The 21,924-nt window shown below is 40.0% G+C and overlaps 1 protein-coding gene across 3 annotated transcripts in view; it reads left to right on the top strand.

The window, feature by feature from the left end:
* Positions 1-2,478: 2,478 nt before the first annotated feature.
* LOC6596859 (A disintegrin and metalloproteinase with thrombospondin motifs 7) overlaps positions 2,479-21,924 on the top strand; it is a 23,173-nt gene continuing 3,727 nt past the window's right edge. The window contains exons 1-7 of one of the 3 annotated variants that reach the window (XM_026990227.1): positions 2,479-2,597; positions 2,736-3,045; positions 19,025-19,580; positions 19,642-19,804; positions 19,869-20,563; positions 20,628-20,726; positions 20,796-20,909. In XM_026990227.1, coding sequence (XP_026846028.1) covers positions 19,234-19,580; positions 19,642-19,804; positions 19,869-20,563; positions 20,628-20,726; positions 20,796-20,909 — 1,418 coding nt within the window. In that variant the 5' untranslated portion in view covers positions 2,479-2,597; positions 2,736-3,045; positions 19,025-19,233. Of the gene's footprint in view, positions 3,046-13,892; positions 13,983-19,024; positions 19,581-19,641; positions 19,805-19,868; positions 20,564-20,627; positions 20,727-20,795; positions 20,910-21,924 lie in introns of all 3 variants that reach the window. The other 2 variants (XM_002022055.2, XM_026990228.1) reach the window with 2 other exon arrangements.

The following is a 21,924-nucleotide window of genomic DNA, read 5'->3' as shown; positions in this document are numbered from 1 at the left end:
CCACCCCCATCCGCCCCCACAAAGAACGAAAATCTGTTGCATCCACAATATTGCAGATTCGAGAAAACTAAAAACGCAGAATCATAGAGAATGACTATATCTATCCGGTTGCTGAATTTGGATCAGATCAGATAATTTTTGTAGCCAAAAGGAACAAATCAATTTGCATTGGCTACGCAGCGCCCGACGTCACGCTCAGACTGATTTTCTGTCTCTCTCGCACGCACTCTTTGTCGTGTCGTTTAATATTAGCGGCGTCTGCCGGAGGAGAGCCATACTGACTTAGTATCGGGTATAACTGTAGAGTTGCGGTGTCCGCAGCAACTCACAACGTTCCCCCTCGTTTTTATATTAGATCTGTATTCTCTCTCGAGCCTTTGCGAGCGAGACAGCGAGTATTTCGTCTCTTCCGAAAAACCTCGCTGCATATGACCATTGAAATGCATGGTCGTTACTCATCTTACTATTTATATAGTCTTTGGTTTTGGTTGTGTATCAAACCAGAGAGTCGCTGTCAAAAATTGGATCTTCGAAGAGCAGAAATTCTTCACCTTACACAAAGACATTTTTTTCTTATCCTGAGCATGGAAGGAGGATGTGACCGCAGTCGATGTAGTGTCTTAGCAAGGAGCCGAATGCAAACGAGAGAAAGAATGTAAGACAAGTGGTTTTTCGCTCATTATTCTGTTTCGCTCTCCCTTCCTGCGGGTTATCCTAAATTAGGACCTAGAAAAATCTCTCTTTCTCACTGGCATCCCCACAGCAAAGGTATCAAATATTCGCTCAGCTCCACCATGATTGCTCTCTGCCTTTAGTACCTACTGTCTTGACTCTTTCATTTCCTTTTCCACCCATTTGACAGAGCCCGGTCAACTACACCAGCAGCAGCAGTGACAGCGCAGCATTTCCTTTGGCCCGCGTTGGGGGTCACACAGACAGTAGTTCGGTCGATCTGTGTGCTGACTGCGCTGCCGGCAGTACCGCGCTAGAGACAAAACTGGTGTTAGGCTCTCGATTGCGATCGCTCGGCTCTGTCTGGGGGCTGCTCTCGTCGACACCGGGCTCCCCCCAGTATTGCGGTAGTATGCATGGTATAATTATCCTACAGGTAGGAGCGTCCTCTTTTTGTGCTGCCAAAAGTTACCAATTTTTTAAATTTTTGTGGGCTTACATTAGATTATGTCCACTATTCATTAATTCATTCATTACTCAAAGGAGTACAGGCAAATATTCAGAGCTCGAATATTGGTCATTAGGTGGAAAGAGTTAGAAAAGTTACATTAGTCAAAAGATAACATACCTATATACGAGTAAAACTGACTACCGGGTCCTATAGTGTAGCGTCATGCGCCTCCAAACGTCTATACTGTGTTTCTTTTTATACCCGGTACTCGAAGACTAGGGGTGTATTAGATTTTTATGCTGGAAGTGGATGTGTGTAACACCCAGAAGGAAGCATTTATGTAACCCATAAGGTTTATATATATTGATTGATCGGCATGAATAGCCGAGTCGATATAGCCATGACTGTATGTCCGTGCGTACCGATGAGCGCCTAGATCTCAGAGACTATAAGATCTAAAGCAACCAAATGTATCCAGAATCCTCTGGTATTTCACTCTGATAAGTGCATTTCAAAATTTCGCCCGCCACCTTCCGCCCCCCCAAAGGACGGAAATCTGTGGCATCCGCAATTTTGATGATACCTGATATTAAATTGAATCTGGTGTAGATCGTATCATTATTATAGCCAGAATGAACAAATAAACTTGCTGTGTCCACGGTGCCCCCTTCCACGTGTTTACCCATTTTCTCTCATTTCCTCCCGCTCATGAGAGAGCTACACTACATTGGAACACATAGAATACTCTAAAGTTCTAATCAAATAGGTTATTAGGTGGAAAGGGGATAAACAAAGTGCAAGAAATATCATTAGAACATGACTAGCGGTAGTGGCTCGCCTATTTCTCTCTAGAGATCTGAATAATATAATCCTGAATAAACTAATAAATCAATTGGGCCCTCTTGCGAACAGCGATGCCAAAAGTCAGAGAGAGAGTTATTGTTAGTTATTGGCTCCGAGACCAATTCAGGCGCTTACGGCTGGTTTGACACGGCTTGCGGTTCCCCTGCCCTTCGCCATGGATGAGCGATGGTTTGGAATAAGTTTTTTGAGAAAGTGATTCGGATGATCATACAGAATACGTTTAATTACGTATACAATTTATTGTACAGGTTACACATAAATCATAACTCCACATATATACTGGCTGAAAATCGGGTAAAAACGCAATGTTCCCGCTCGTTTTTGCTCTGCAATATGTCTCGAGGAAAAGAAGATGGCAAAGAACTTAGGCCACTTAAGCGCCGAATGGCCGCACCTTATTTAGTTGTACCTTGGTAATATGCTTTCCTTCAAATAAAACCAGCGGCGCTTTGCAATTTTCACTTAGTCTGAGGTCTGAGTCCGATCGGCGGCTGAGGCTCTCTCAAAAAAACAAACGTTGCCCATTCTTTGCGCCGACTCTGTGTTCGGTACGTGCGCGAGATCAGATCCAATATCTATTGTCATCTGCCTAATCCGTGATCTGTGATCCGTGAGTCGCGTCGATTGTGATTTTTGAAAATACATAGACGTTTCCTTTTTTATAGTTTTGGTGTTGTTTTTTGTGTGTGTTTTCCGAGAAAAGTGGCGCCGAAATCTAATTTCCGTTTTTATTTGAATTGTGAAATAGCCTATGTAAAACCGCCTCTCTTTGTTTTGTTGTTGTTGTGTTGTGAAAGAGTAACAGAAGCTCGAGACCGAAACTGAAACCCCAAAAGCCGTCAACAGAGAGCATTCTGTATTCCTACCTGACATCATTATCATCGCCGTCGTCTCCATCGTCGTTGCTGTCTCTCTCTGCTTTGTCGCCGATTCGTCGTTGTCCGTTGTCGGCTTTGTTTGCGGTTAAAATATTTGCGGGCTTCATCTACAGCAGCGCCGCATTCAGAATTGGATTCGGAATCTTGGGGCTCGAATTCGGATTTGGATTTGTGGACTCGGTGAGTGGCAGCGCAGCAATAATTTACCTTCGGCTCCCACGATATCTGATTTAAAAGATAGATGTAAAAATCATATAATGTCACGATCATCCTTCGATCCTAAAATCTGCTAGACATCAGAATGGGAAATAGATCCCCAGAAGGACCACAGTGAAACCTCCTCTAAGAACAAGTGGCAATAAGCATTTTATGTACAATACAGACAAAAAAGAAAAATATCCTCAAAATCAATCCTTGTTGATAAGATATTAAGATAAATTCCTTTTGATGCATCACTTGCAAAGCTATATTCTTTAGCAAATACACGCGTCGACATGTGCTAAACCGCCTCTTCCCCCCAACATTTCATATCATGCCACAATTTAACGAAGTTCCCAACAGATCTCTCATATCTTATCACAGCGGTATGCCTGCTCTTTTACGCTACTCTTTCAAGTGGGATTTTGTTTTTGTTTTTGACTGCTTCTTCCACAAATACGCAGATACACAGAGATATACATATGTACATACATATGTAAGTTAACGTACCCAATTCCATTGAGCTCTTATACGAGTTGTAAACAATCTTTGGTTTTCCAAAACGAAAACAATTTCAATCTTGGGCCTCCGCCTAATTGATTTCTAAGATGTACAATCTCAAGCGCCCCCGCCGCAATCCCATTCTTTGACACTCGCCTAAATGGAAAACCAATGTTTGCCCACACCCGGCTTCTCATAAACAATCTCACTCCCGGCTTTCTGCAGATCCTGCACTTTAGGCCTTTTACAGTTCTCTCTTTGGATGACGAAATCTAATACTCGGGATGGCGAAATCAATTGAAATGTTTATAGAAAAACGATTCCCGAAAGGGATCAACGATGCAAAGATCAGAAAGTTCAAATCAGTCTTGATCCAGCAGCGACACCGCAAAGTCTAGCTAAATATTAAGATCGCGCAATCCCTTGGCCCGGAATTCCTTTGTGACCCTCTACTTAAATCTATATCAGTGAAGTTCGAAGTAAAATAAAAACTTTTTAAAAACACAATCCGTTACCGCTGTTGTTTAATTGGCGCCCAACGTGGGGCGACGTTGTCTAAAAAGCACCGAATGATAAAAGTGTTGCGTCGTGCCGAAACCCGAAGGACAATTAATTAATGGAATAAATCCTTCAAAATTAAAAACGCGGAGTGACTGTGTGATATAGATAAAAAAAAGTGAGATAAAAAGGAAACAAACCGGAGCTTAGGGTGTGCAAAAACAAATACAAATACAAATACAAATACAAATACAAATACAAATACAAATACAACGCAAAATACAAATAAAACAAAAAGCTAATCAAGGCAATTCGTAAATACAAAAAAAACCAAAGAAACCCAAAGTTTTTAAAAAAACAAAACCAACAAAACCGACAAAACCAAAATACAAAGAAAGTGAAACGATCAGCGAAGCCAAAGAAGGAAGACCCCCAGAAGACCCAGCTGAGCAAAGAAATTTAAGAAGGAAGACCCGTTCGAAGATCTGCCAAACTAAGAAGGACGACCCCTACCGGATATTTCGTGAGCAAGAGTTGTATTAATAAATATATAAGTTCAATTAGGATATATAAGATTATAAAAACTAACATATAAGAAAAATTAAAAGTGGATCAGCTAACTTTAGATTTTGAAAAACTAAAAATGATTAACTCTCAAGCAAGGACCGATCTCACAGCAGATCTGGTCAAACAATTGATAGCACTTCAAATTTCACAAGTACAAGAGCAAATTGTAAATTTAAAACAACAAATAGAAACTAAATCCGATCAGGTATCGGATTATCAGGCAGAAACAATAGACGAGACAATAAGAGACGACACCACATTGAAGGTAATAGAATCCCTACCAATTTTTAATGGTGGATTAAACCAATATGTAGGATGGAGGGAAGCTGCAGAAACTGCAGTGAAGTTATATAAGAAAGGAAGTAAGCAATATTATATTGCATTAACAATTTTGAGAAACAAAATAACAGGACCAGCACATGACGCACTGACCAACCACGGGACAGTTCTAAATTTTGATGCCATACTTTCACGGCTTGACTTTGTTTACAGTGACAAGAGACCTATTTACATAATAGAACAGGAATTAAGCGTTCTCCGACAAGGGAACCTTTCAATTATAGATTTCTATAACGAGGTTAACAAGAAAATGACCTTGTTAATAAATAAGACAATAATGACTCACGGAAAGGACAGTGAGATCACCAAGGAATCAAATAAAAAAATTAGAGACAATGCCTTACGCATTTTTGTCACTGGCCTAAACGGCGGCATTGCTGAAATCCTATTTTCATTGAATCCCCCAGATTTACCGAATGCCTTAGCAAAGGTACAGGAATTGCAATCTAATAACATTCGGGCCCAATTTGCCTACCAATTCAGCGGTCCCAGAAATTCAGGGAATAATAATTTTAATACCTTAAGATTCAACCAACGACAACCTAGGACTAACAGTTCACCATTCGACCAAAAAAGGGATTTGCAGAGGAATAACATGTCTTGGGGACAACCCTATTTCTTGGGTAATAGACAACAAAATCAGGCCCCAGAACCAATGGAGGTAGACGAATCTATACAAATCCGGAACCGACAGAACAGCAATCAATTCAGGGGAAATAATAACAATAGAAATTATCGGGAGAATACTAACGGTTATTTTAGGAGAAATAATAACAATTATAGCCAAGCCCAGCATTTTAGGGCAAACGTAGTCCCGAATAATCAGTCTAACGACAATCCAGCGCAGAAACGAAAACTAAACGAAATGTCGGAACAACCGGCTAATAAAGCAATGAGGATAAATAACATTGAGGAGGATCATTTTTTAGATCAGCCCCCGAAGTAGGTCTGCCCTACCTAAAAAGAGTAGACAAAAAAATAAACAGAGAATTAAAAGTTTTGATAGATACGGGAGCAACTTCCTGTTATATAAAAAAAGGAATTTACGACAATAAAAATGAATTACCAATCTATAAGAAAGTTGCTACAGTGAATGGGTTTTCAATAATTAAATATTTCCATAATATAACAATTTTCAACACAAAGCAAGTGTTTTATGAAATAGATGGAATGGAGGCAGATTTACTAATAGGATTTAACCTATTAAAGAAAATCGGAGCGGTTATTGATACAGGAAAGGGGACTTTAAGTTATAAAGACAATGAGGAGAAACTAATATATGACGAGGTCCTTTCTTTAAACAAATTAACCTTTATAGAAGGAAAAACCATCCTTCCGTTGAAGGAATATATAATAAAAAAATATTTTGAAGAAGAAAAAGAAATGAAAAGCGATTCAGTAAAGGTAGAAGGAAGTTTATATAGCTTGGGATCAAAAAATCCTGAGCACGCCGACGAAGAATTATCCGTCAATAGTTTGGGATTCAAATATCCTGAGCCCGCCGTCGTTGAATTATCCGACATCCAAAGTTTTAATAGTTTGGGATTAAAATATCCTGAGCACGCCGTCGTTGAATTATCCGACACTAAAAGTTCGAATAGTTTGGGATTAAAGAATCCTGAACACGCCGTCGTTGAATTATCCGACAATAAACAATTTAAAAGTTTGGGATGCAAAAATCCTGAACGCGCCGTCGTAGAAATATCCGACATTCAAAATTATGCAAATTCTGAATTGAAAAAAATGAAATTGTATAACACAATAACCTACAAAGAGGACAATTTAGAAAATCTCAGAGAGAAAATGGTATCTATCATCGAAGAAGACCATGCCAATATAAATTTACAGTTACCGTTCAGAACGGATATAAAAGGAGAGATTAACACTGAACACGATAGACCGGTATATGGCAAGCAGTATCCATACGCTTATTCGGTTAACGATTTCGTTAATAACGAAATAAGTAAAATGTTAGATGAAGGTATAATCAGACCTAGTAAAAGCCCATATAATTCACCGGTAATAGTAGTACCAAAGAAGGGAGTAAATGAGGACGGAACTCCTAAGCATAGATTAGTAATAGACTTTAAGAAACTTAATGAAAACACTATACCGGATAGATACCCTATGCAAGATCCTTCAGTAATCCTTGCCAATTTAGGTAAAGCGAAATATTTCTCGGCCATTGACTTAGAGTCAGGTTTCTATCAGATTTTAATGAGGGAATCAGATATTGAAAAAACATCTTTTTCCATAAATAACGGCAAATATGAATTTCTAAGAATGCCTATGGGATTGACGAACGCTCCCAGAATTTTCCAAAGGGCAATGGACGATATACTTAGAGAACAAGTTGGGAAAACTTGTCACGTTTATATGGACGATATAATAATATTTTCAAAAACTATAGAACAACATTATAAAGATCTAATTCATATAATTCAGATATTGCAAAACGCTAACATGAAAATTTCACTTGAAAAGTCTAAATTCTTTCAATTGGAAACCAAATTTCTGGGATACATTGTTTCCCAAAATATCATTAAAACAGATCCAGACAAAATCTCCACAATACAAAACTATCCAATTCCTAAAAATATCAGAGAGCTACGTAGCTTCTTAGGACTAACAGGGTATTACAGAAAATTTGTCCGAAATTATGCCACAATTGCCAAACCTTTAACAAAATATCTGAGCGGAGTAAATGGGAAAGTTTCACGAAGGGCATCCAAGAAAGCATTAATACAGCTGGATGAACCAGCAATTGGAGCATTTAATAATTTAAAGGACAGTTTAATAGCACATATTGAATTAGTACAACCAGATTACAATAAAAAATTCACATTAACCACAGATGCATCGGACATAGCAATAGGTGCAGTTTTGTCGCAAGATGGGAATCCCATAACATTTATTTCTAAAACTTTAAGTAAAACCGAGCAATTATATGCTACTAATAAAAAAGAATTATTAGCTATTGTATGGGCATTAAAAAATTTGCGAAATTATTTATACGGAGTGAGTGGAATTGAAATACATACAGATCACCAACCTTTGTCCTTTGCAATGTCGCAAAAAAATCCAAATGTTGAAATGAAACGTTGGTATTACTTCATAGAAAGTTTCACACCAAAAATCATTTATAAGCCAGGCTCAACTAACGTAGTAGCGGACGCGTTATCTCGGATTAAAATAAATCATATGACAGATAGTGATGTCGACCAGACAGAATCAGAATCAGACATAAATACTCAGCATTCAGCAGAGAGTAGTTTCGAAAACGTCATTCAAGAGACTAGCAAGCCTCTAAACCAATTTAAACAGCAGCTACTATTAGCGCAAGGGAGATTCACAGTTCATGAGTTAGTAAGAGTTTATGAAAATACCCGACATATTATTGAATTTGATACGGTTGACAATCTGCTAATCATTTTAAAAGAATTTATTCAGCCTCACTTAACCACAGGAATACACTGCACTTTAGAAGATTTATACCTTATCCAAAATAAGCTAAAGGAAAACTTCATAAATAAATTTCTCTTCACAAGAAAGTTCCTCCAAGATGTAGTAAATTCAGAAGATAAAGCTATAATTATAGAAGAAACACATTGCAGAGCCCATAGAGGACTAGACGAAAATTACAAACAAATAACTAAGCTGTATTATTGGCCAAACCTGCACAAAAAATTAAAAGAATATATAAAAAATTGTGAGATCTGTAACAAAAACAAATATCGGAGACACCCTGTAAAAATTCCAATTGGGGAAGCTCCCATTCCAGCAAAAGAAGGAGATCAATTACACTTAGACATATACTATGCCCAAAACCTAACATTCATAACTTGTATAGATTCTTATTCCAAATACTTGGTGGTCAAGGAAATTCAAAGTAAATTAAACATTGAAAATAAGGTAATGGAAATTTTACAACACTTTCCGTTAGCAACATCATTAATGACTGACAACGAACCAAGCTTTACTTCAGCACAATTTAGATCATTCATACAAAGAAGTAACTTAACTATTTATTATGCTGATCCCAGACACAGCACCTCAAATGGTCAGGTAGAAAGGGTACATTCCACACTAACAGAAATAGCGCGGTGCATCAAGGATGAACTAAATCTAACAGATTATTCAGAAATAATAATAAGGGCGGCACTGAAATATAACCTGACGATACATTCAACGACCAATCAAATGCCATATGACATATTGTATAACAAAATAGAACACAAACATAATCCAATATTACTTAAGGAAGCTCAGACCAAAATGCTTAAGATACATAACAAAGATAGAAGAGAAAAAGATTATAAAATAGGAGAAGTAGTCTATGAAAAGAAATTCGGGGAAAGAAATAAACTTCAATCCCGATACAAAAAGCAGGTAGTTAAGGAAAATCGACCGAATAAAATTATAATCAACAATAGAAACAGAATTATACATAAAGATAACATCAAATATTAAATATTTTTTCCAGAAAATGTATGCGAATATACTAATACTGACTTTTGTTATATTGACGACTGCGGAAGTAATTGACTATACGCATAGTGACTATCTATTGCTCAAAGACGACAGAGACGTTTACACTTATGAAACATACGCTGAACTTTTCCATATTACTAATTTGAGTTTTTATAGAGAGATAATTGATAAAGAATCCAAATATGTCAACAAATCAATTAATTCAGACGATGAGTGGGAAATATCAATGGACTTAAGTCTATTAAAATTAATGATTTCAGAATTAGTTCCAAAACGGAAAGAAAGGGGAATAAATGAATTAGGTACCATTTGGAAATGGATAGCAGGCAGCCCTGATCATGACGACTTTTTGAAAATACAAAATAAAGTAAATGAATTAACTGAAAATAATAATAAACAATTTGTAATAAATTCCAAATTTTTCAAAGAAATTGAATTGCTATCAAATTCATTAAAGAATGTCATCTTCAATGAAGAAACGATACTGAGAAAGCATCGTTTAAAATTAATAACTTTTGACCTACTAAATTTAGTTGATACCATAACCCTCTTAAAAGTAAACATTTTCAATACAAAAATTTTAAATAAAAACGAAATAGAGGACATTTATAAGCATGAAAAACATAATGTTGAACTGTCTGATCTGTTGGACATTGCAACGGTTAAAATAATTCGAAATGCAGATTTAATAATCATTTACATAAAATATCCTCAAATTAAAGATATTTGCAAGTTTTACCATGCAAGAGCCATCTCACAAAATGATGGAATGTTAGTTATAAGTGAAAAAGTTTGTGAATGTAAGGAGAAATACTATTTAATGAATAATTTTAAAAGTGAAACTTTTAACAATTACGCACAAATAAATTTAAAGAGTACCTGTTTCACCAATTTACTTAATGGCTTTAAAGCCAACTGCACTAAAAAAAGGGAAAAAAAACAAAGAAATAGACATCATTCAGGATGGTGCCATATTAGTTTCAGGCAAAAATATCGTAGACAATACTACTTTGTTAGGATCGTATCTCCTTATATTCAACAACACAATTGTAATAAATAATATAAGCCACATAAATGATAAGGGTAAAATTCTAAAATATATATCGCATCATAGATATAGCGATTTTGAATTAGTTGATTATATACAATCAAATGATAAGCAATTTTCTTTTGATAATGTTAATATTTTAAATCCCCTTATAACATTAGGTAATACGGCCTTACCATTAACAACATTATTTTTAATCATTTTGATATTGTTAATGTTATTTTACTTCTGCTATAAATTAACCAAATTTGTACTTATTAAATCAATAAGAATACCGTCAGAAGAAATAGTGGAAAGCAACATTCAAATACTGTCAGAAGAAATTAGAGCTCTATCAGAACTTCAAAATGTATCGGGACGAAACATTTAAGAATGGGGGGAGTTAACGTACCCAATTCCATTGAGCTCTTATACGAGTTGTAAACAATCTTTGGTTTTCCAAAACGAAAACAATTTCAATCTTGGGCCTCCGCCTAATTGATTTCTAAGATGTACAATCTCAAGCGCCCCCGCCGCAATCCCATTCTTTGACACTCGCCTAAATGGAAAACCAATGTTTGCCCACACCCGGCTTCTCATAAACAATCTCACTCCCGGCTTTCTGCAGATCCTGCACTTTAGGCCTTTTACAGTTCTCTCTTTGGATGACGAAATCTAATACTCGGGATGGCGAAATCAATTGAAATGTTTATAGAAAAACGATTCCCGAAAGGGATCAACGATGCAAAGATCAGAAAGTTCAAATCAGTCTTGATCCAGCAGCGACACCGCAAAGTCTAGCTAAATATTAAGATCGCGCAATCCCTTGGCCCGGAATTCCTTTGTGACCCTCTACTTAAATCTATATCAGTGAAGTTCGAAGTAAAATAAAAACTTTTTAAAAACACAATCCGTTACCGCTGTTGTTTAATTTGTATATATACTATACAGAATGCATTTATTACATTTATTAATGTACATATGTAGGTTCATTTGTATAAAGCTAATTTCCTGTGTGATCTCAGCGCAGAGAAAAAAGCAACTAAAAACCAAATTTATCTCACTACCACGCCACAAGTAACTTCCGAAAACGTTTAAAAAAAGCAACAGGAAAAAACCACAGGTCATGAGTTTATGGTCACACCAACAACAAAAACCACAACAATGTTGTGTGCTTGTGTCATAATAAATAAAATCACATTAAATGATGGTCCGATCCAATCCTATCGGATCCATTCACGAAAATTCCCGAGAAATCCCGAGCGGTGGTCTATGGGAAACGGAGAAGCACTTCCTCCATCCGTGGGAGCCAGAGGTTCGTCACCCATTCCGTATATAAATATGTCTGTATGTTTTTATATACCTCTGATCGTGTGTATACGTAGATTACTCGGTATTAACACAAATGAAATAATAAATCGAACGACGACGCTGCCTGCCATAAAAATACATCTTCGGCCCACATGCCTATCGACGCTACGACCGAAGCTGAAGAAATTAAAATATGTGCCCCGCGAGACAACAGCAGCAGGCAGGCAGCCCCCAAACACCAGATACACAGATACAGATGCAGATTCAGATAAGCCTGGGATGTTAAATGGGTTGCGGGGGCCGGAGTTGGAGATGGAGATGGAAATGGAGACGGAGCCAGAGCCAGACCCAGACCCAGACCCAGAGACAGGGACCCAACCCAACTCTCAATCGTGGCCAACGACAGAGCAGAGCGAAGCGTCGTCGTTTTACGTAAATACATATTTGTATTTCATTCATGAACAAAATCGTGATAAAATAAAAACAAGGAAGAAAACACAACTTCTGTGGACCGATGATTTGGATACACTTCAAGATTCGAAAAAATATTACAGAGACATGTTAGTGAGTAAAATTTGGAAATTGTGAAAGTTTTTTAAGCAAAATATATTAAAAAGTGAACCCATTTCAATTCAAACTCTTTGAACTCATATTTCATTCTTATTCCTTGAATCACAAAGCAGTTATCACCGATAAACGGCATTACTTTGCGACTGATTCAGCGCATTCACTGCATTACAGAGAGGGATGTGGGGAAATATTTCAGAGATATCGGATACATACATCTATAAGAAATCCACTGTAATATCTGTAATAGAACACTAGGGCACAATCGCCGAATGAAGTTGATACTATGTACCGAATTCGCCTAAGCGAACGGATGCATTCCTTTTGAATAGTGACCACTCGCCCCGAGCGATTTACTTGTATTTTGTTCAGGGAAATGTGTCCAAGCAAATGCGTGGAATATGAATATGAATATGAATATGATGAAGATCTAAAACATTCCATTAATAAAGAAATAAACACAGCCCGTAGATGTAATACGAATGGTTTGGTTTGAATATTCTATTGTATAAAAACAGAAAGATCAGACAGATGAGCTGTTTTCTTTTGCCAGTCTTTAAAGGGCAAAATAAGTTGTCAGAAGTGGTTGAAAGAGTGGGATCGCTGGAGGAAAGGGTATACAACACTCAAACACACACTCGTTGTTCCACCTCCATGTGCCCATGGGTAATCATTCGTATGTGTGAGTGCCAGTTGCCAGTGCCAGTCCGACTGCGACTGCGACTGCAGGCGAGTGTGTGTTTTTGAATGAAACTACAGGCAACGCGTCGCAAAACATACTCATACTCGTATGACGTATGAATGAAGCAAGCTAGAGCTACCAGCTAAGGGGCCTGACTCTGCTCTGCTTTGCTTTACTTTGGCATGGTCTGGTCGAGTCGAGACTGTGCCTAGTCTGGGCATGGATCATGGAGCATGGAGCATGCAGCATTGGGGCATAAGGTCTGGTGGGCGTACAAATTGCTTTTGGCTTTATGCTAGAGACAAAGTGAAATCGGAAATTTGCCAGTTTGCAGCCAAAAGAGGGTTTTTTTGGTTCTTGGTTGTTTAGGATGATTCTCTACGGATATGGATATGTGGATGTGGAAGAAAAGGGGAGGAGGAAGAGCCATCTGTTGATTAGTAGATTGGATCTTAATTTGGCCTTTGATTGGCAAAAAATATTTATCACTGAAAAGCAATCCGATCATCGATGGATCCCATGAATAACCAAAAATAAAAAAGCAAAAAAACTGCCCAAAAGAAAAATTAAACGAGCAGAAACATTGTGAGCCGCGGTAAGTACCGCGACTCTACTTTATATCCGGTACTCAATCAGTATTGATGTATGTGAGCTTATTATTTATGTAATTTAAGCAATATATTTATATAGGTCGTTTGGTATCGCTGTTTGCTCTTACCGTTTGCGAGATTTCTATATATTCGATTTTATCTGTAAACATTTTTATTTACATTTATTTTTTAAATCTGTCTCTTTTATTATATTTCCACACTAACACCAAGCGTTTTATTCGCTCACTTCCACCAGATCATGCACATTGAACGAGACAGAGTTCGTGTGTGAGAGAGACAGACAGAGAGAGATTCTTTGATTCGTTAATCCAGCTTTGGCACTCTGGTAAATATGGTCATTCTCTATAATTCTGTTTTTTAGTTTTCTCGTATCTTGAAAATTTTGAAATATACTTGTAAGTGTGATATGAGAAGAGTTTTGATACAAAATTTAATTTTGTCTCTGAGCCTCTGAGATCTAGGCGTTCATGAATTCGGACGGACGGACAGGCCGACATGGCTATATCGACTCGGCTATAGATGTTGATCGAGAATATATATACTTTATGGGGAATACTTCCTTCTGGCTGTTGCACACATCCACTTCCACTACAAATCTAATGTAACCCCATACTCTTTGAGTGGTATAATAAGGACTAATCTGAACAAAAAGAGGTAACAAATTGGATAAAGATAATGGAAAGATGGCTCGAAAAGTGTGTTTATGTTATGGTAGCCCCATAGGGAAGCAACTCCCTCTCGTTTCTCTTCCTTGATATTTTCTCAGTCAAATGCAGTGCCAGCGATGCACAACGAATGAATCGAACGATCGGACCATCCATTGATCATCGATCATCGGATGCAGACGAAGATGGAGGCAACGCAACTGGAAGGAGGAGACGAGCCAACGGAACGGAGAGATGCAGATGGAGGGGTAAATGGTAGAGGGAGACAGTTTGCAGGCGGCGCTGCAATCATTGGCTGACATTCATTTAATGGAGGGAGCCGTAAGGCGACGGCGGCGGCTGTGATTGATTGATTGATTGATAATTAAAAGTGGCGCCTGGCCCCGCCATCCCAAGAAGAGGCACTGCAGCATAATGAGAAAGACAGACAGACATAGAGCGGTCTGACGATCATGTGGCGCTTGCTAATTTCTACCTCTGCCGGGAACTCTTTCAAGTTACGCCGCGAATTGAAATTCAATTCTGTTCGCAGAATAAATACTGAAACAGGAATGAGAATGGAAATGGGGAATGGGAATAGAAGAACGGTCACCGGATTGAATCGGGTTTCGGGTGCGAATGGGAATTTTTGAATGTCCACGATATTTTACGATCATCATTATTATGGCCATTTGGGGGATTTGGGGAACGGCACCTGTGCCGCTGGCGCCATTGCCAAGGTCATTGGCGTTGACGGGTATGCTCTTTTCTCCCGTCTGTGGATGGAAAGTTCTCTTGAGTTTAGGATTGTGTTTGTCACTCACTAAAGGAAGAAACTACAGAAGGAATCTTGGAAGCGTATCCCTCTATCTTTTTTTGCGTTATGCGGCAGCGCCCCTCGGTCGGCCGGTTTGGCTTCAATGAAAAAAAAAAACCTCTTTCTTATTTTTTTTGCAGGGTATGCATAAACCTTCTTTTCCCTTTCTTTTGGTTTCTCTGAAAGATGTCTGCTTCTCTTTTTTTGATTATTTTTTTCCCTGTTTGCAAAAGTCAGCGTTTGAAGCTAATGAGCTTTTGTTTAATTTTATTAATGGAATTGCCAACATTTATCATAAATTACAAACCGTGATCGTGATAACAGCCGATCTGCCGTTGACTGCGTTTATCTTTTGAATAACTAAGTTGTCGTCTTGTTGCTGCTTCGATTGTCGAACAGACAGACTGAGCGGCAGAGAGTGCTGTCTCTGCGGGAAATACCCCCTGCAGAGGTGGGCGTTACGATGTACACGAGTAAACCGTGCCTTGAGCTAAGATTATAGAACATATAATCGTAAAGGATAAATTTGAGTCAAGATTTTCAGCTCTAAAGGCAACGATATCTAACGAAGAGAGTCAGGGCGTAACCTTATGGCGTTGCAGAAGCGTCTGCCTCTTTGCCACGACAAAACACGACAAGCTATAAATTGCCTTCGGTTCTGAAGCCGAGGTTAACCTAATTTCAAATCCACCCCTTTTGACATTTTCAACTTAATTTTTAAAATAATTGTAAATAAACTTGAATGCTCCGCCTCAGAGGAAAACTATCGAAAAACGAGGGGGAACGTTGTAAGTTGCTGCGGACGCCGCAACTCTACATTTATACCCGATACTTAGTCAGTATGGATCTCCTCCGGCAGACGCCGCGAATATTAAACGACACGACAAAGAGTGCGTGCGAGAGAGACAGAAAATCAGTCTGAGCGTGACGTCGGGCGCTGCGTAGCCAGTGAGATCTAACAGGATACTAAATTTGGTTACTCTAGCGTGAATAGTCTCAGAGATTTGTGGATGCCCCAGATGTTCGTCCTTTGCGGGGGCGAATGGGGGTGTGGCGAAATTTTGACACAAAACGGCCAAGGTCCGATATCACAGGAGTGTGGATTCCAAATTTGGTTGCTCTAGCTTTTATGGGTTCTGAGATCCTTGAACTCATATTTTGCAATTGGCAAAACCGACCATGAAACCTGTGTGTTAGAGAGAGATAGAGCGAGAAAGAATGAAATTTTGTTCTTGATTCTGGCTATAATAATTATACGATCTGGTTCAGAATTTGCACTCTAGAAGATATAGATGCCACAGATTTTCGTCCTTTGTGGGGGCGGAAGTAGGCGGGGCGAAGTTTTGAAATATTTTTGTAGCAGTGAAATATCACAAAAGTCTGGATCCAAAACATCGTTGCTCTAGCTCTTATAGTCTTTGAGCACTAGGCGCTGAAGGGGACGGACAGACAGACATGGCTCAATCGACTGGGCTGTTGATGCTGATCAAGAATATATATACTTTATGGGGTCGGAAACGATTCCTTCTGGACGTTACACACATCCACTTTTACCACAAATATAATATACCCCAATAATCATTTTGAGTATCGGGTATAATTACTACGGGAATGCTAACCAAATTTGTTACTAGGGGATGGAAGGAATATTACGCCTAAAGCTCTAAAATTTTAGCTGAGAATGATCCTTATACTTACATTCACATTCTTGTCCAACAGTATGGTTCTCAAACAGGGTACAACCTATAAAAAAAACGAGTAAACATGTCTAGCACGAAAAAAAACCGGTAAGGTTCTTTTTGTTGTGACCCATAATATATACATAGGTGTACTCGTACCTTTCGAGACTGTCATGTGATGCTGGAGGATGCAGTGCAGCAGTAGAGCAGTTGCTGGGTGCTGATTTGCTTCTTGGTTTCTTGCTTCGTGAGTGGAACTCCTTTTTGTGTGATTCCTCTAACGAAGACACCAAACCTAACGGGTTTTAATCAAAAAGAATGAGCCTGTGCTCGCAGGAGCTACACCATATCTTTGACGCTGTAGAGCAGGGCGCCAGCGATAGCATACGAAAGTATTATAACTCACCATCTTGTGAGTGCAAAAAAAAGCACACAAAATAAAAAATCCCAACAAACCTATTTACCGAACATTTCCCTAAAATTATACTCATTGCTGACACCTCAGCCAAACTGGCCGCCAAATATCCTCTCATTTACACCCAAACCCCCTCAAAGCAAACCTCAAATTCAAAAATCCTGGCCTCCACATAAAAAGACTACCTGGATTCAACAAATTCTCAATCTCTCCCCCACAAACTCCTACTTCAAACACACTAGCCTAAAAAGAAGGCAGCAAGTCATCATTAATAGGGCTAGGCTTGGCCACACCGAGCTGACTACATGGACAAACAAAAAATCGAAAACATGTTCTTTGTGCCACATCGCGCGCACAAAGAACATCATAAGATTATACAGACCCCATGCCCATAATTCCCAATTAATTTTCCAATTCCAAAAAAACTGCAAAATATTACATAGTATCTGATCATAGATCGAACAACTTGATCTATTTTATCAGGAGATTTCTATTTACAAACACTAACAGCCAGACTCCGGTTTTCCCTTTCACAAAAGTTTACCGATTTACTTTTGAAATCACATAAATTGGTGCTTCCGGTTTCACATTCCGCAAGATTTTTTCGTTTTCAAAACGAGAACATTTTCCTCGACGAAATGAAAAGTAAACGGCTTTTTTAACAACAAAATTAATCACAATTGAAAAATAGAAAAAAAAATAAATAGATGACTCATTGATGCATTAATATTAACTTGACACCACTACCAGGCCAATTTAGCTTGTGCCTTTATACATAAAAACTCAAATTTGGCTCGGAAATAATTGGTCAGAGCAACAACACTTTCGTTTTCGTGCAAACGCAACCAGATTTGGCTTTCAGAACGTTGCCAAAAAATACATTTTTGCACATAACAGCACATGCTAGCTTTCAAAGGACAGCACCTCGGTTTAATTTCGAGGAAATTGTGGTCAAAAATTAATTGAATTCGATTGGTCGGAAATGGTATTCAAAACTTCGGCCTTCGGACTTTAGTGTTCGTTTCATTGTTTTTGATTTAGCTCTTTGTGCCTCTCTTTCGTATTTCTGTTACTATTGTTACTGCCTCTATCGCTGTCTTTCTTTTGTATATTCTTATACATATATATGTATATACTTTATGGGATCGGAAACGCTTCCTTCTGGCATCTACACACATCCACTTCCACCACAAATCGAATACACCCCTATGCTTTTGACTATCGGGTATCAAAAGGCAGATGTACAAAAAAGTTTAAAGATAAGTGAAAACCGGTAGAATAATACATACAAATCTCCAAAACGTTTCTACCGATTTTTCTGAACGTTTTGTTCGGCAAAAAAATCGTTTCGTCCTTTTGCGAACAAAGATACCAAAGGACATTTAAATAAGCTTAAATATATACTAACTGAATACCGGGTATAAAAGTAGAGCCCCGACCTATGCCGCGGCTCACAACATTTCCGTTCGTTCCTGAAGCGGTCTTTGAAAGCGCGCCACCCCTTTCAACTATTTGCTTAATTTAATTGCCCGTGTCTTGTCTTTCGGACCATTGTCTCTCTTGACCACTCGGGAAATGAAAAATGCCGAACCTTTTTACGAGTACACATTGGCCTTCCACTTAAATATACCCTCAATCTCTCGATTGGATTCGATATCTCAACCTTCTATATCTCTCCTTCACCTCCTCCTCCCCAAGATCTGAAACGCTAGGAGCCATAGAAGGAGCTCATTTTTAATTCAGGCTCTACCTAAGTGTATCCTTTTCATTTTACAATAAATGATTGACATTAAACCAGAATTTCCATTACAGATTGATCTCGAACCTAGCCAGGATTTTGGAACACCTGGACTCTGTAGACCCCGGATAACAGATTAGCCTGAGTCTACGCGGGCGTATAATGCGATCGCTGCCATGCTGCTGAGACACCGCCTGGACAACGGCTAAGGGCTAAGAGGAGGAGACTTCAAATAGCGAAAGGAGCCTACCAAAAGGCGACACACAACATTCGACGCATAAGGATGCCGAGCCTTGGCCTGACCACGCTACTCTTTCTGTGGCTGGTCCTGGAGGCAGAGGCAGATCCCCACGGATCATTCGTAGTTGAAGAAGCAACCACAAGAATCAGTCCCAGTACCAGTCTCTTTGGCATCCACACGGACGAGCTGATGACAGGGCAGGGAGAGCTGGTGGTGCCACGGCGCGTATACCCCGACGGCGCCTTCATGACGCACTCTCTGGAGTATGCTCACGTTCGGGATCACCGCCGTCATCGACAGCGCCGTAGCCTGGAGGATCAGGAGCAGGATGAGGCGGATCTGCATCTGCAGCTGCCACTGCAAAATGAGACGCTGCACCTGGAGCTCACGTAAATATCAGCGATCAAAATGATCCGGATATCCACCCAATCTTCAAATATTCGATTGCAGACCCCACAACTATTTTCTGGCCCCCCATTTGGTGGTGGAGCGACACCGTCGGGACCTGCGCACGCGCTCGTCCCTGTCCGAGAATCATTTGAACTGCCACTTTCACGGCAAGGTGCGGGGCCAGCCGTCGTCCAATGTCGCCATCTCTACCTGCTCGGGGCTGGTGAGTAATCCAGAAACCTCTTGTGGTTTGTTTCAATATCGAAAGCGTCTGTTCCTCTCTTTAGGCGGGTCACATACGGACTGCCAGCAATGAGTACTTCATCGAGCCCTCCAAGCAGCATGAGCCGCATCCAGAGCACGGTCATCCGCATGTGATGTTTCAGCGATCCTCCGTAAAGCCCAAGCAACAGCCTGGAAAAAAAGAAAACAATCGACAAAGAGGAGGAGGAGGAGAAGGAGCTGTGGCAGGTTTAGCGATCAGCAATTGCGGCACTCGAGAGCCCAGACGGCGCATGGAGACCCGATTGGAGTGGCAGGCCAGGGGCAAGGTGAAGATCCAGGGGGGGCGTCAGATACGTCGCCATCACCACGCACACGGACATCGGGGGCGCCAGCACCAGCAGCTCCATCGCCGGCAGCATCGTCGCCATCGCCACCACCAGCCGCCGCACACGAAATTCAAGTACGAGACGCACTCCCAGGGTCAGGGACAGGGGCACAAGCAGAAGCGCTCCATAAGCAGCCCTAGACATGTGGAGACGCTTATTGTGGCCGATGCCACAATGACAGCCTTCCACAAGGACCTCAATGGCTATCTGCTGACGATCATGAACATGGTATCGGCGCTGTACAAAGATCCCAGTATTGGCAACTCCATTGAGATTGTTGTCGTGCGCATCATACGGCTGGACGAGGAAGAGTCCGAACAGCAGCTAAATCTCACACATAATGCTCAGAAGAATCTCGATCGCTTTTGCAGGTAATCGTTTGTTTTAGACTCATTTGGGGAATACTTTAATTCTGTATCCTTTTTCGCTCTACAGCTGGCAGCACAAGCTGAACAAAGGAAGCGAAAAGGATCCGCACCATCACGATGTCGCCATTCTGATTACGAGGAAGAACATTTGCGCCAACAACTGCATGTAAGTGCTGCACACAGATGAACAGATCCACATCCAGTGAGTGATCCATGCGTTTCATTCTCCTCGCAGGACCCTAGGCCTGGCTAACGTTGGAGGGATGTGCAAGCCAAAGCAGTCGTGCAGCGTCAATGAGGACAATGGCATCATGCTGGCCCACACGATCACCCACGAACTAGGGCACAAGTAAGTCCCCCGTGACGACCGACCCCTCACGACAGCAGACAGACCAGATCGGTAGTCGTCGGCATGACCGGTGCCACCTGCGGCACCAGACATTGGCCAATGGCGCAACGGATCCAGCGGCCAACGCATCGACCCCCAGGCCTTCAGCCTTATGGCCAGCCCATTTCCTTTAAAGAATGAATTTAAGCCAGGCAGCAGCAACAGCCCCGCACCCAAAACGGAAACGCAGCCAGAAAGAACGGCCAATGCGATGCAGTCGAAACTGCCGATACCCTTTCAAGAGCTCAAGATTTAGCATTGGATTATTATTATAAAATAGAATTTGATTAGAATTTTGAGCTAAAAACATATCGCTTAGAGAATTCTATATGATACACAAATCATATTCTTTCTGGTTTTCACTCAAATATGTCCAGGAAGAGCCTACTCTCAGACAAATATAGGGCTCATCCCGTCTTCCGCTTATTCTGATGAAGTAAGTGTCAGCTATCTTTCATACCCTTTGAAAAGGTATCGAATGCCAGCAGCAAAAACTAAGTGAACACGGCGGATGCTTTGACACCTGCGTGCGTGTTGTGACAATGATCGCCTGCGTTGCTCACGCCCACAGTTTACCAGTGCCAGTCAGCAGCAGTGTTCCCCCTGTTTCTTTCCCAATTCAAACTTAATTAGTCTCGAGGCGCAAAGCCAGCGACAGAGACACAAATCAGGGGGCAATCATCGGAGTAGCTTAGAGAGCCAGGGATGAGTGGTACCAATCACTGTTTCAATCACCCCTCAGTCACTGCTCAGAGCGGCTTTGAATTGAGGTTTTAATACCATTTTTTATTCTTTAAATAGACTCCTTAAAGCCAGGGCTTACGTAAAGCGGCAGCCCCACGCTTTTAAAAAGATCTGAAATATCAATGACAGCAAGATGGAAACTCATCCAGAAAACAGATATATTAGAGAACCAAGACTTTGAAATCTTTTGTTTCTATCTCTATTTTCGTTTAGTCCGTTATAAAAACTTAGG

The sequence above is a fragment of the Drosophila persimilis genome, unplaced genomic scaffold (assembly GCF_003286085.1).
Source record: "Drosophila persimilis strain 14011-0111.01,24,50 unplaced genomic scaffold, DperRS2 tig00000520-arrow-pilon, whole genome shotgun sequence".
Taxonomy (NCBI): domain Eukaryota; kingdom Metazoa; phylum Arthropoda; class Insecta; order Diptera; family Drosophilidae; genus Drosophila; species Drosophila persimilis.
Note: the sequence above shows the minus strand (reverse complement) of the source record. Positions and strands in the feature narration are given on the sequence as shown.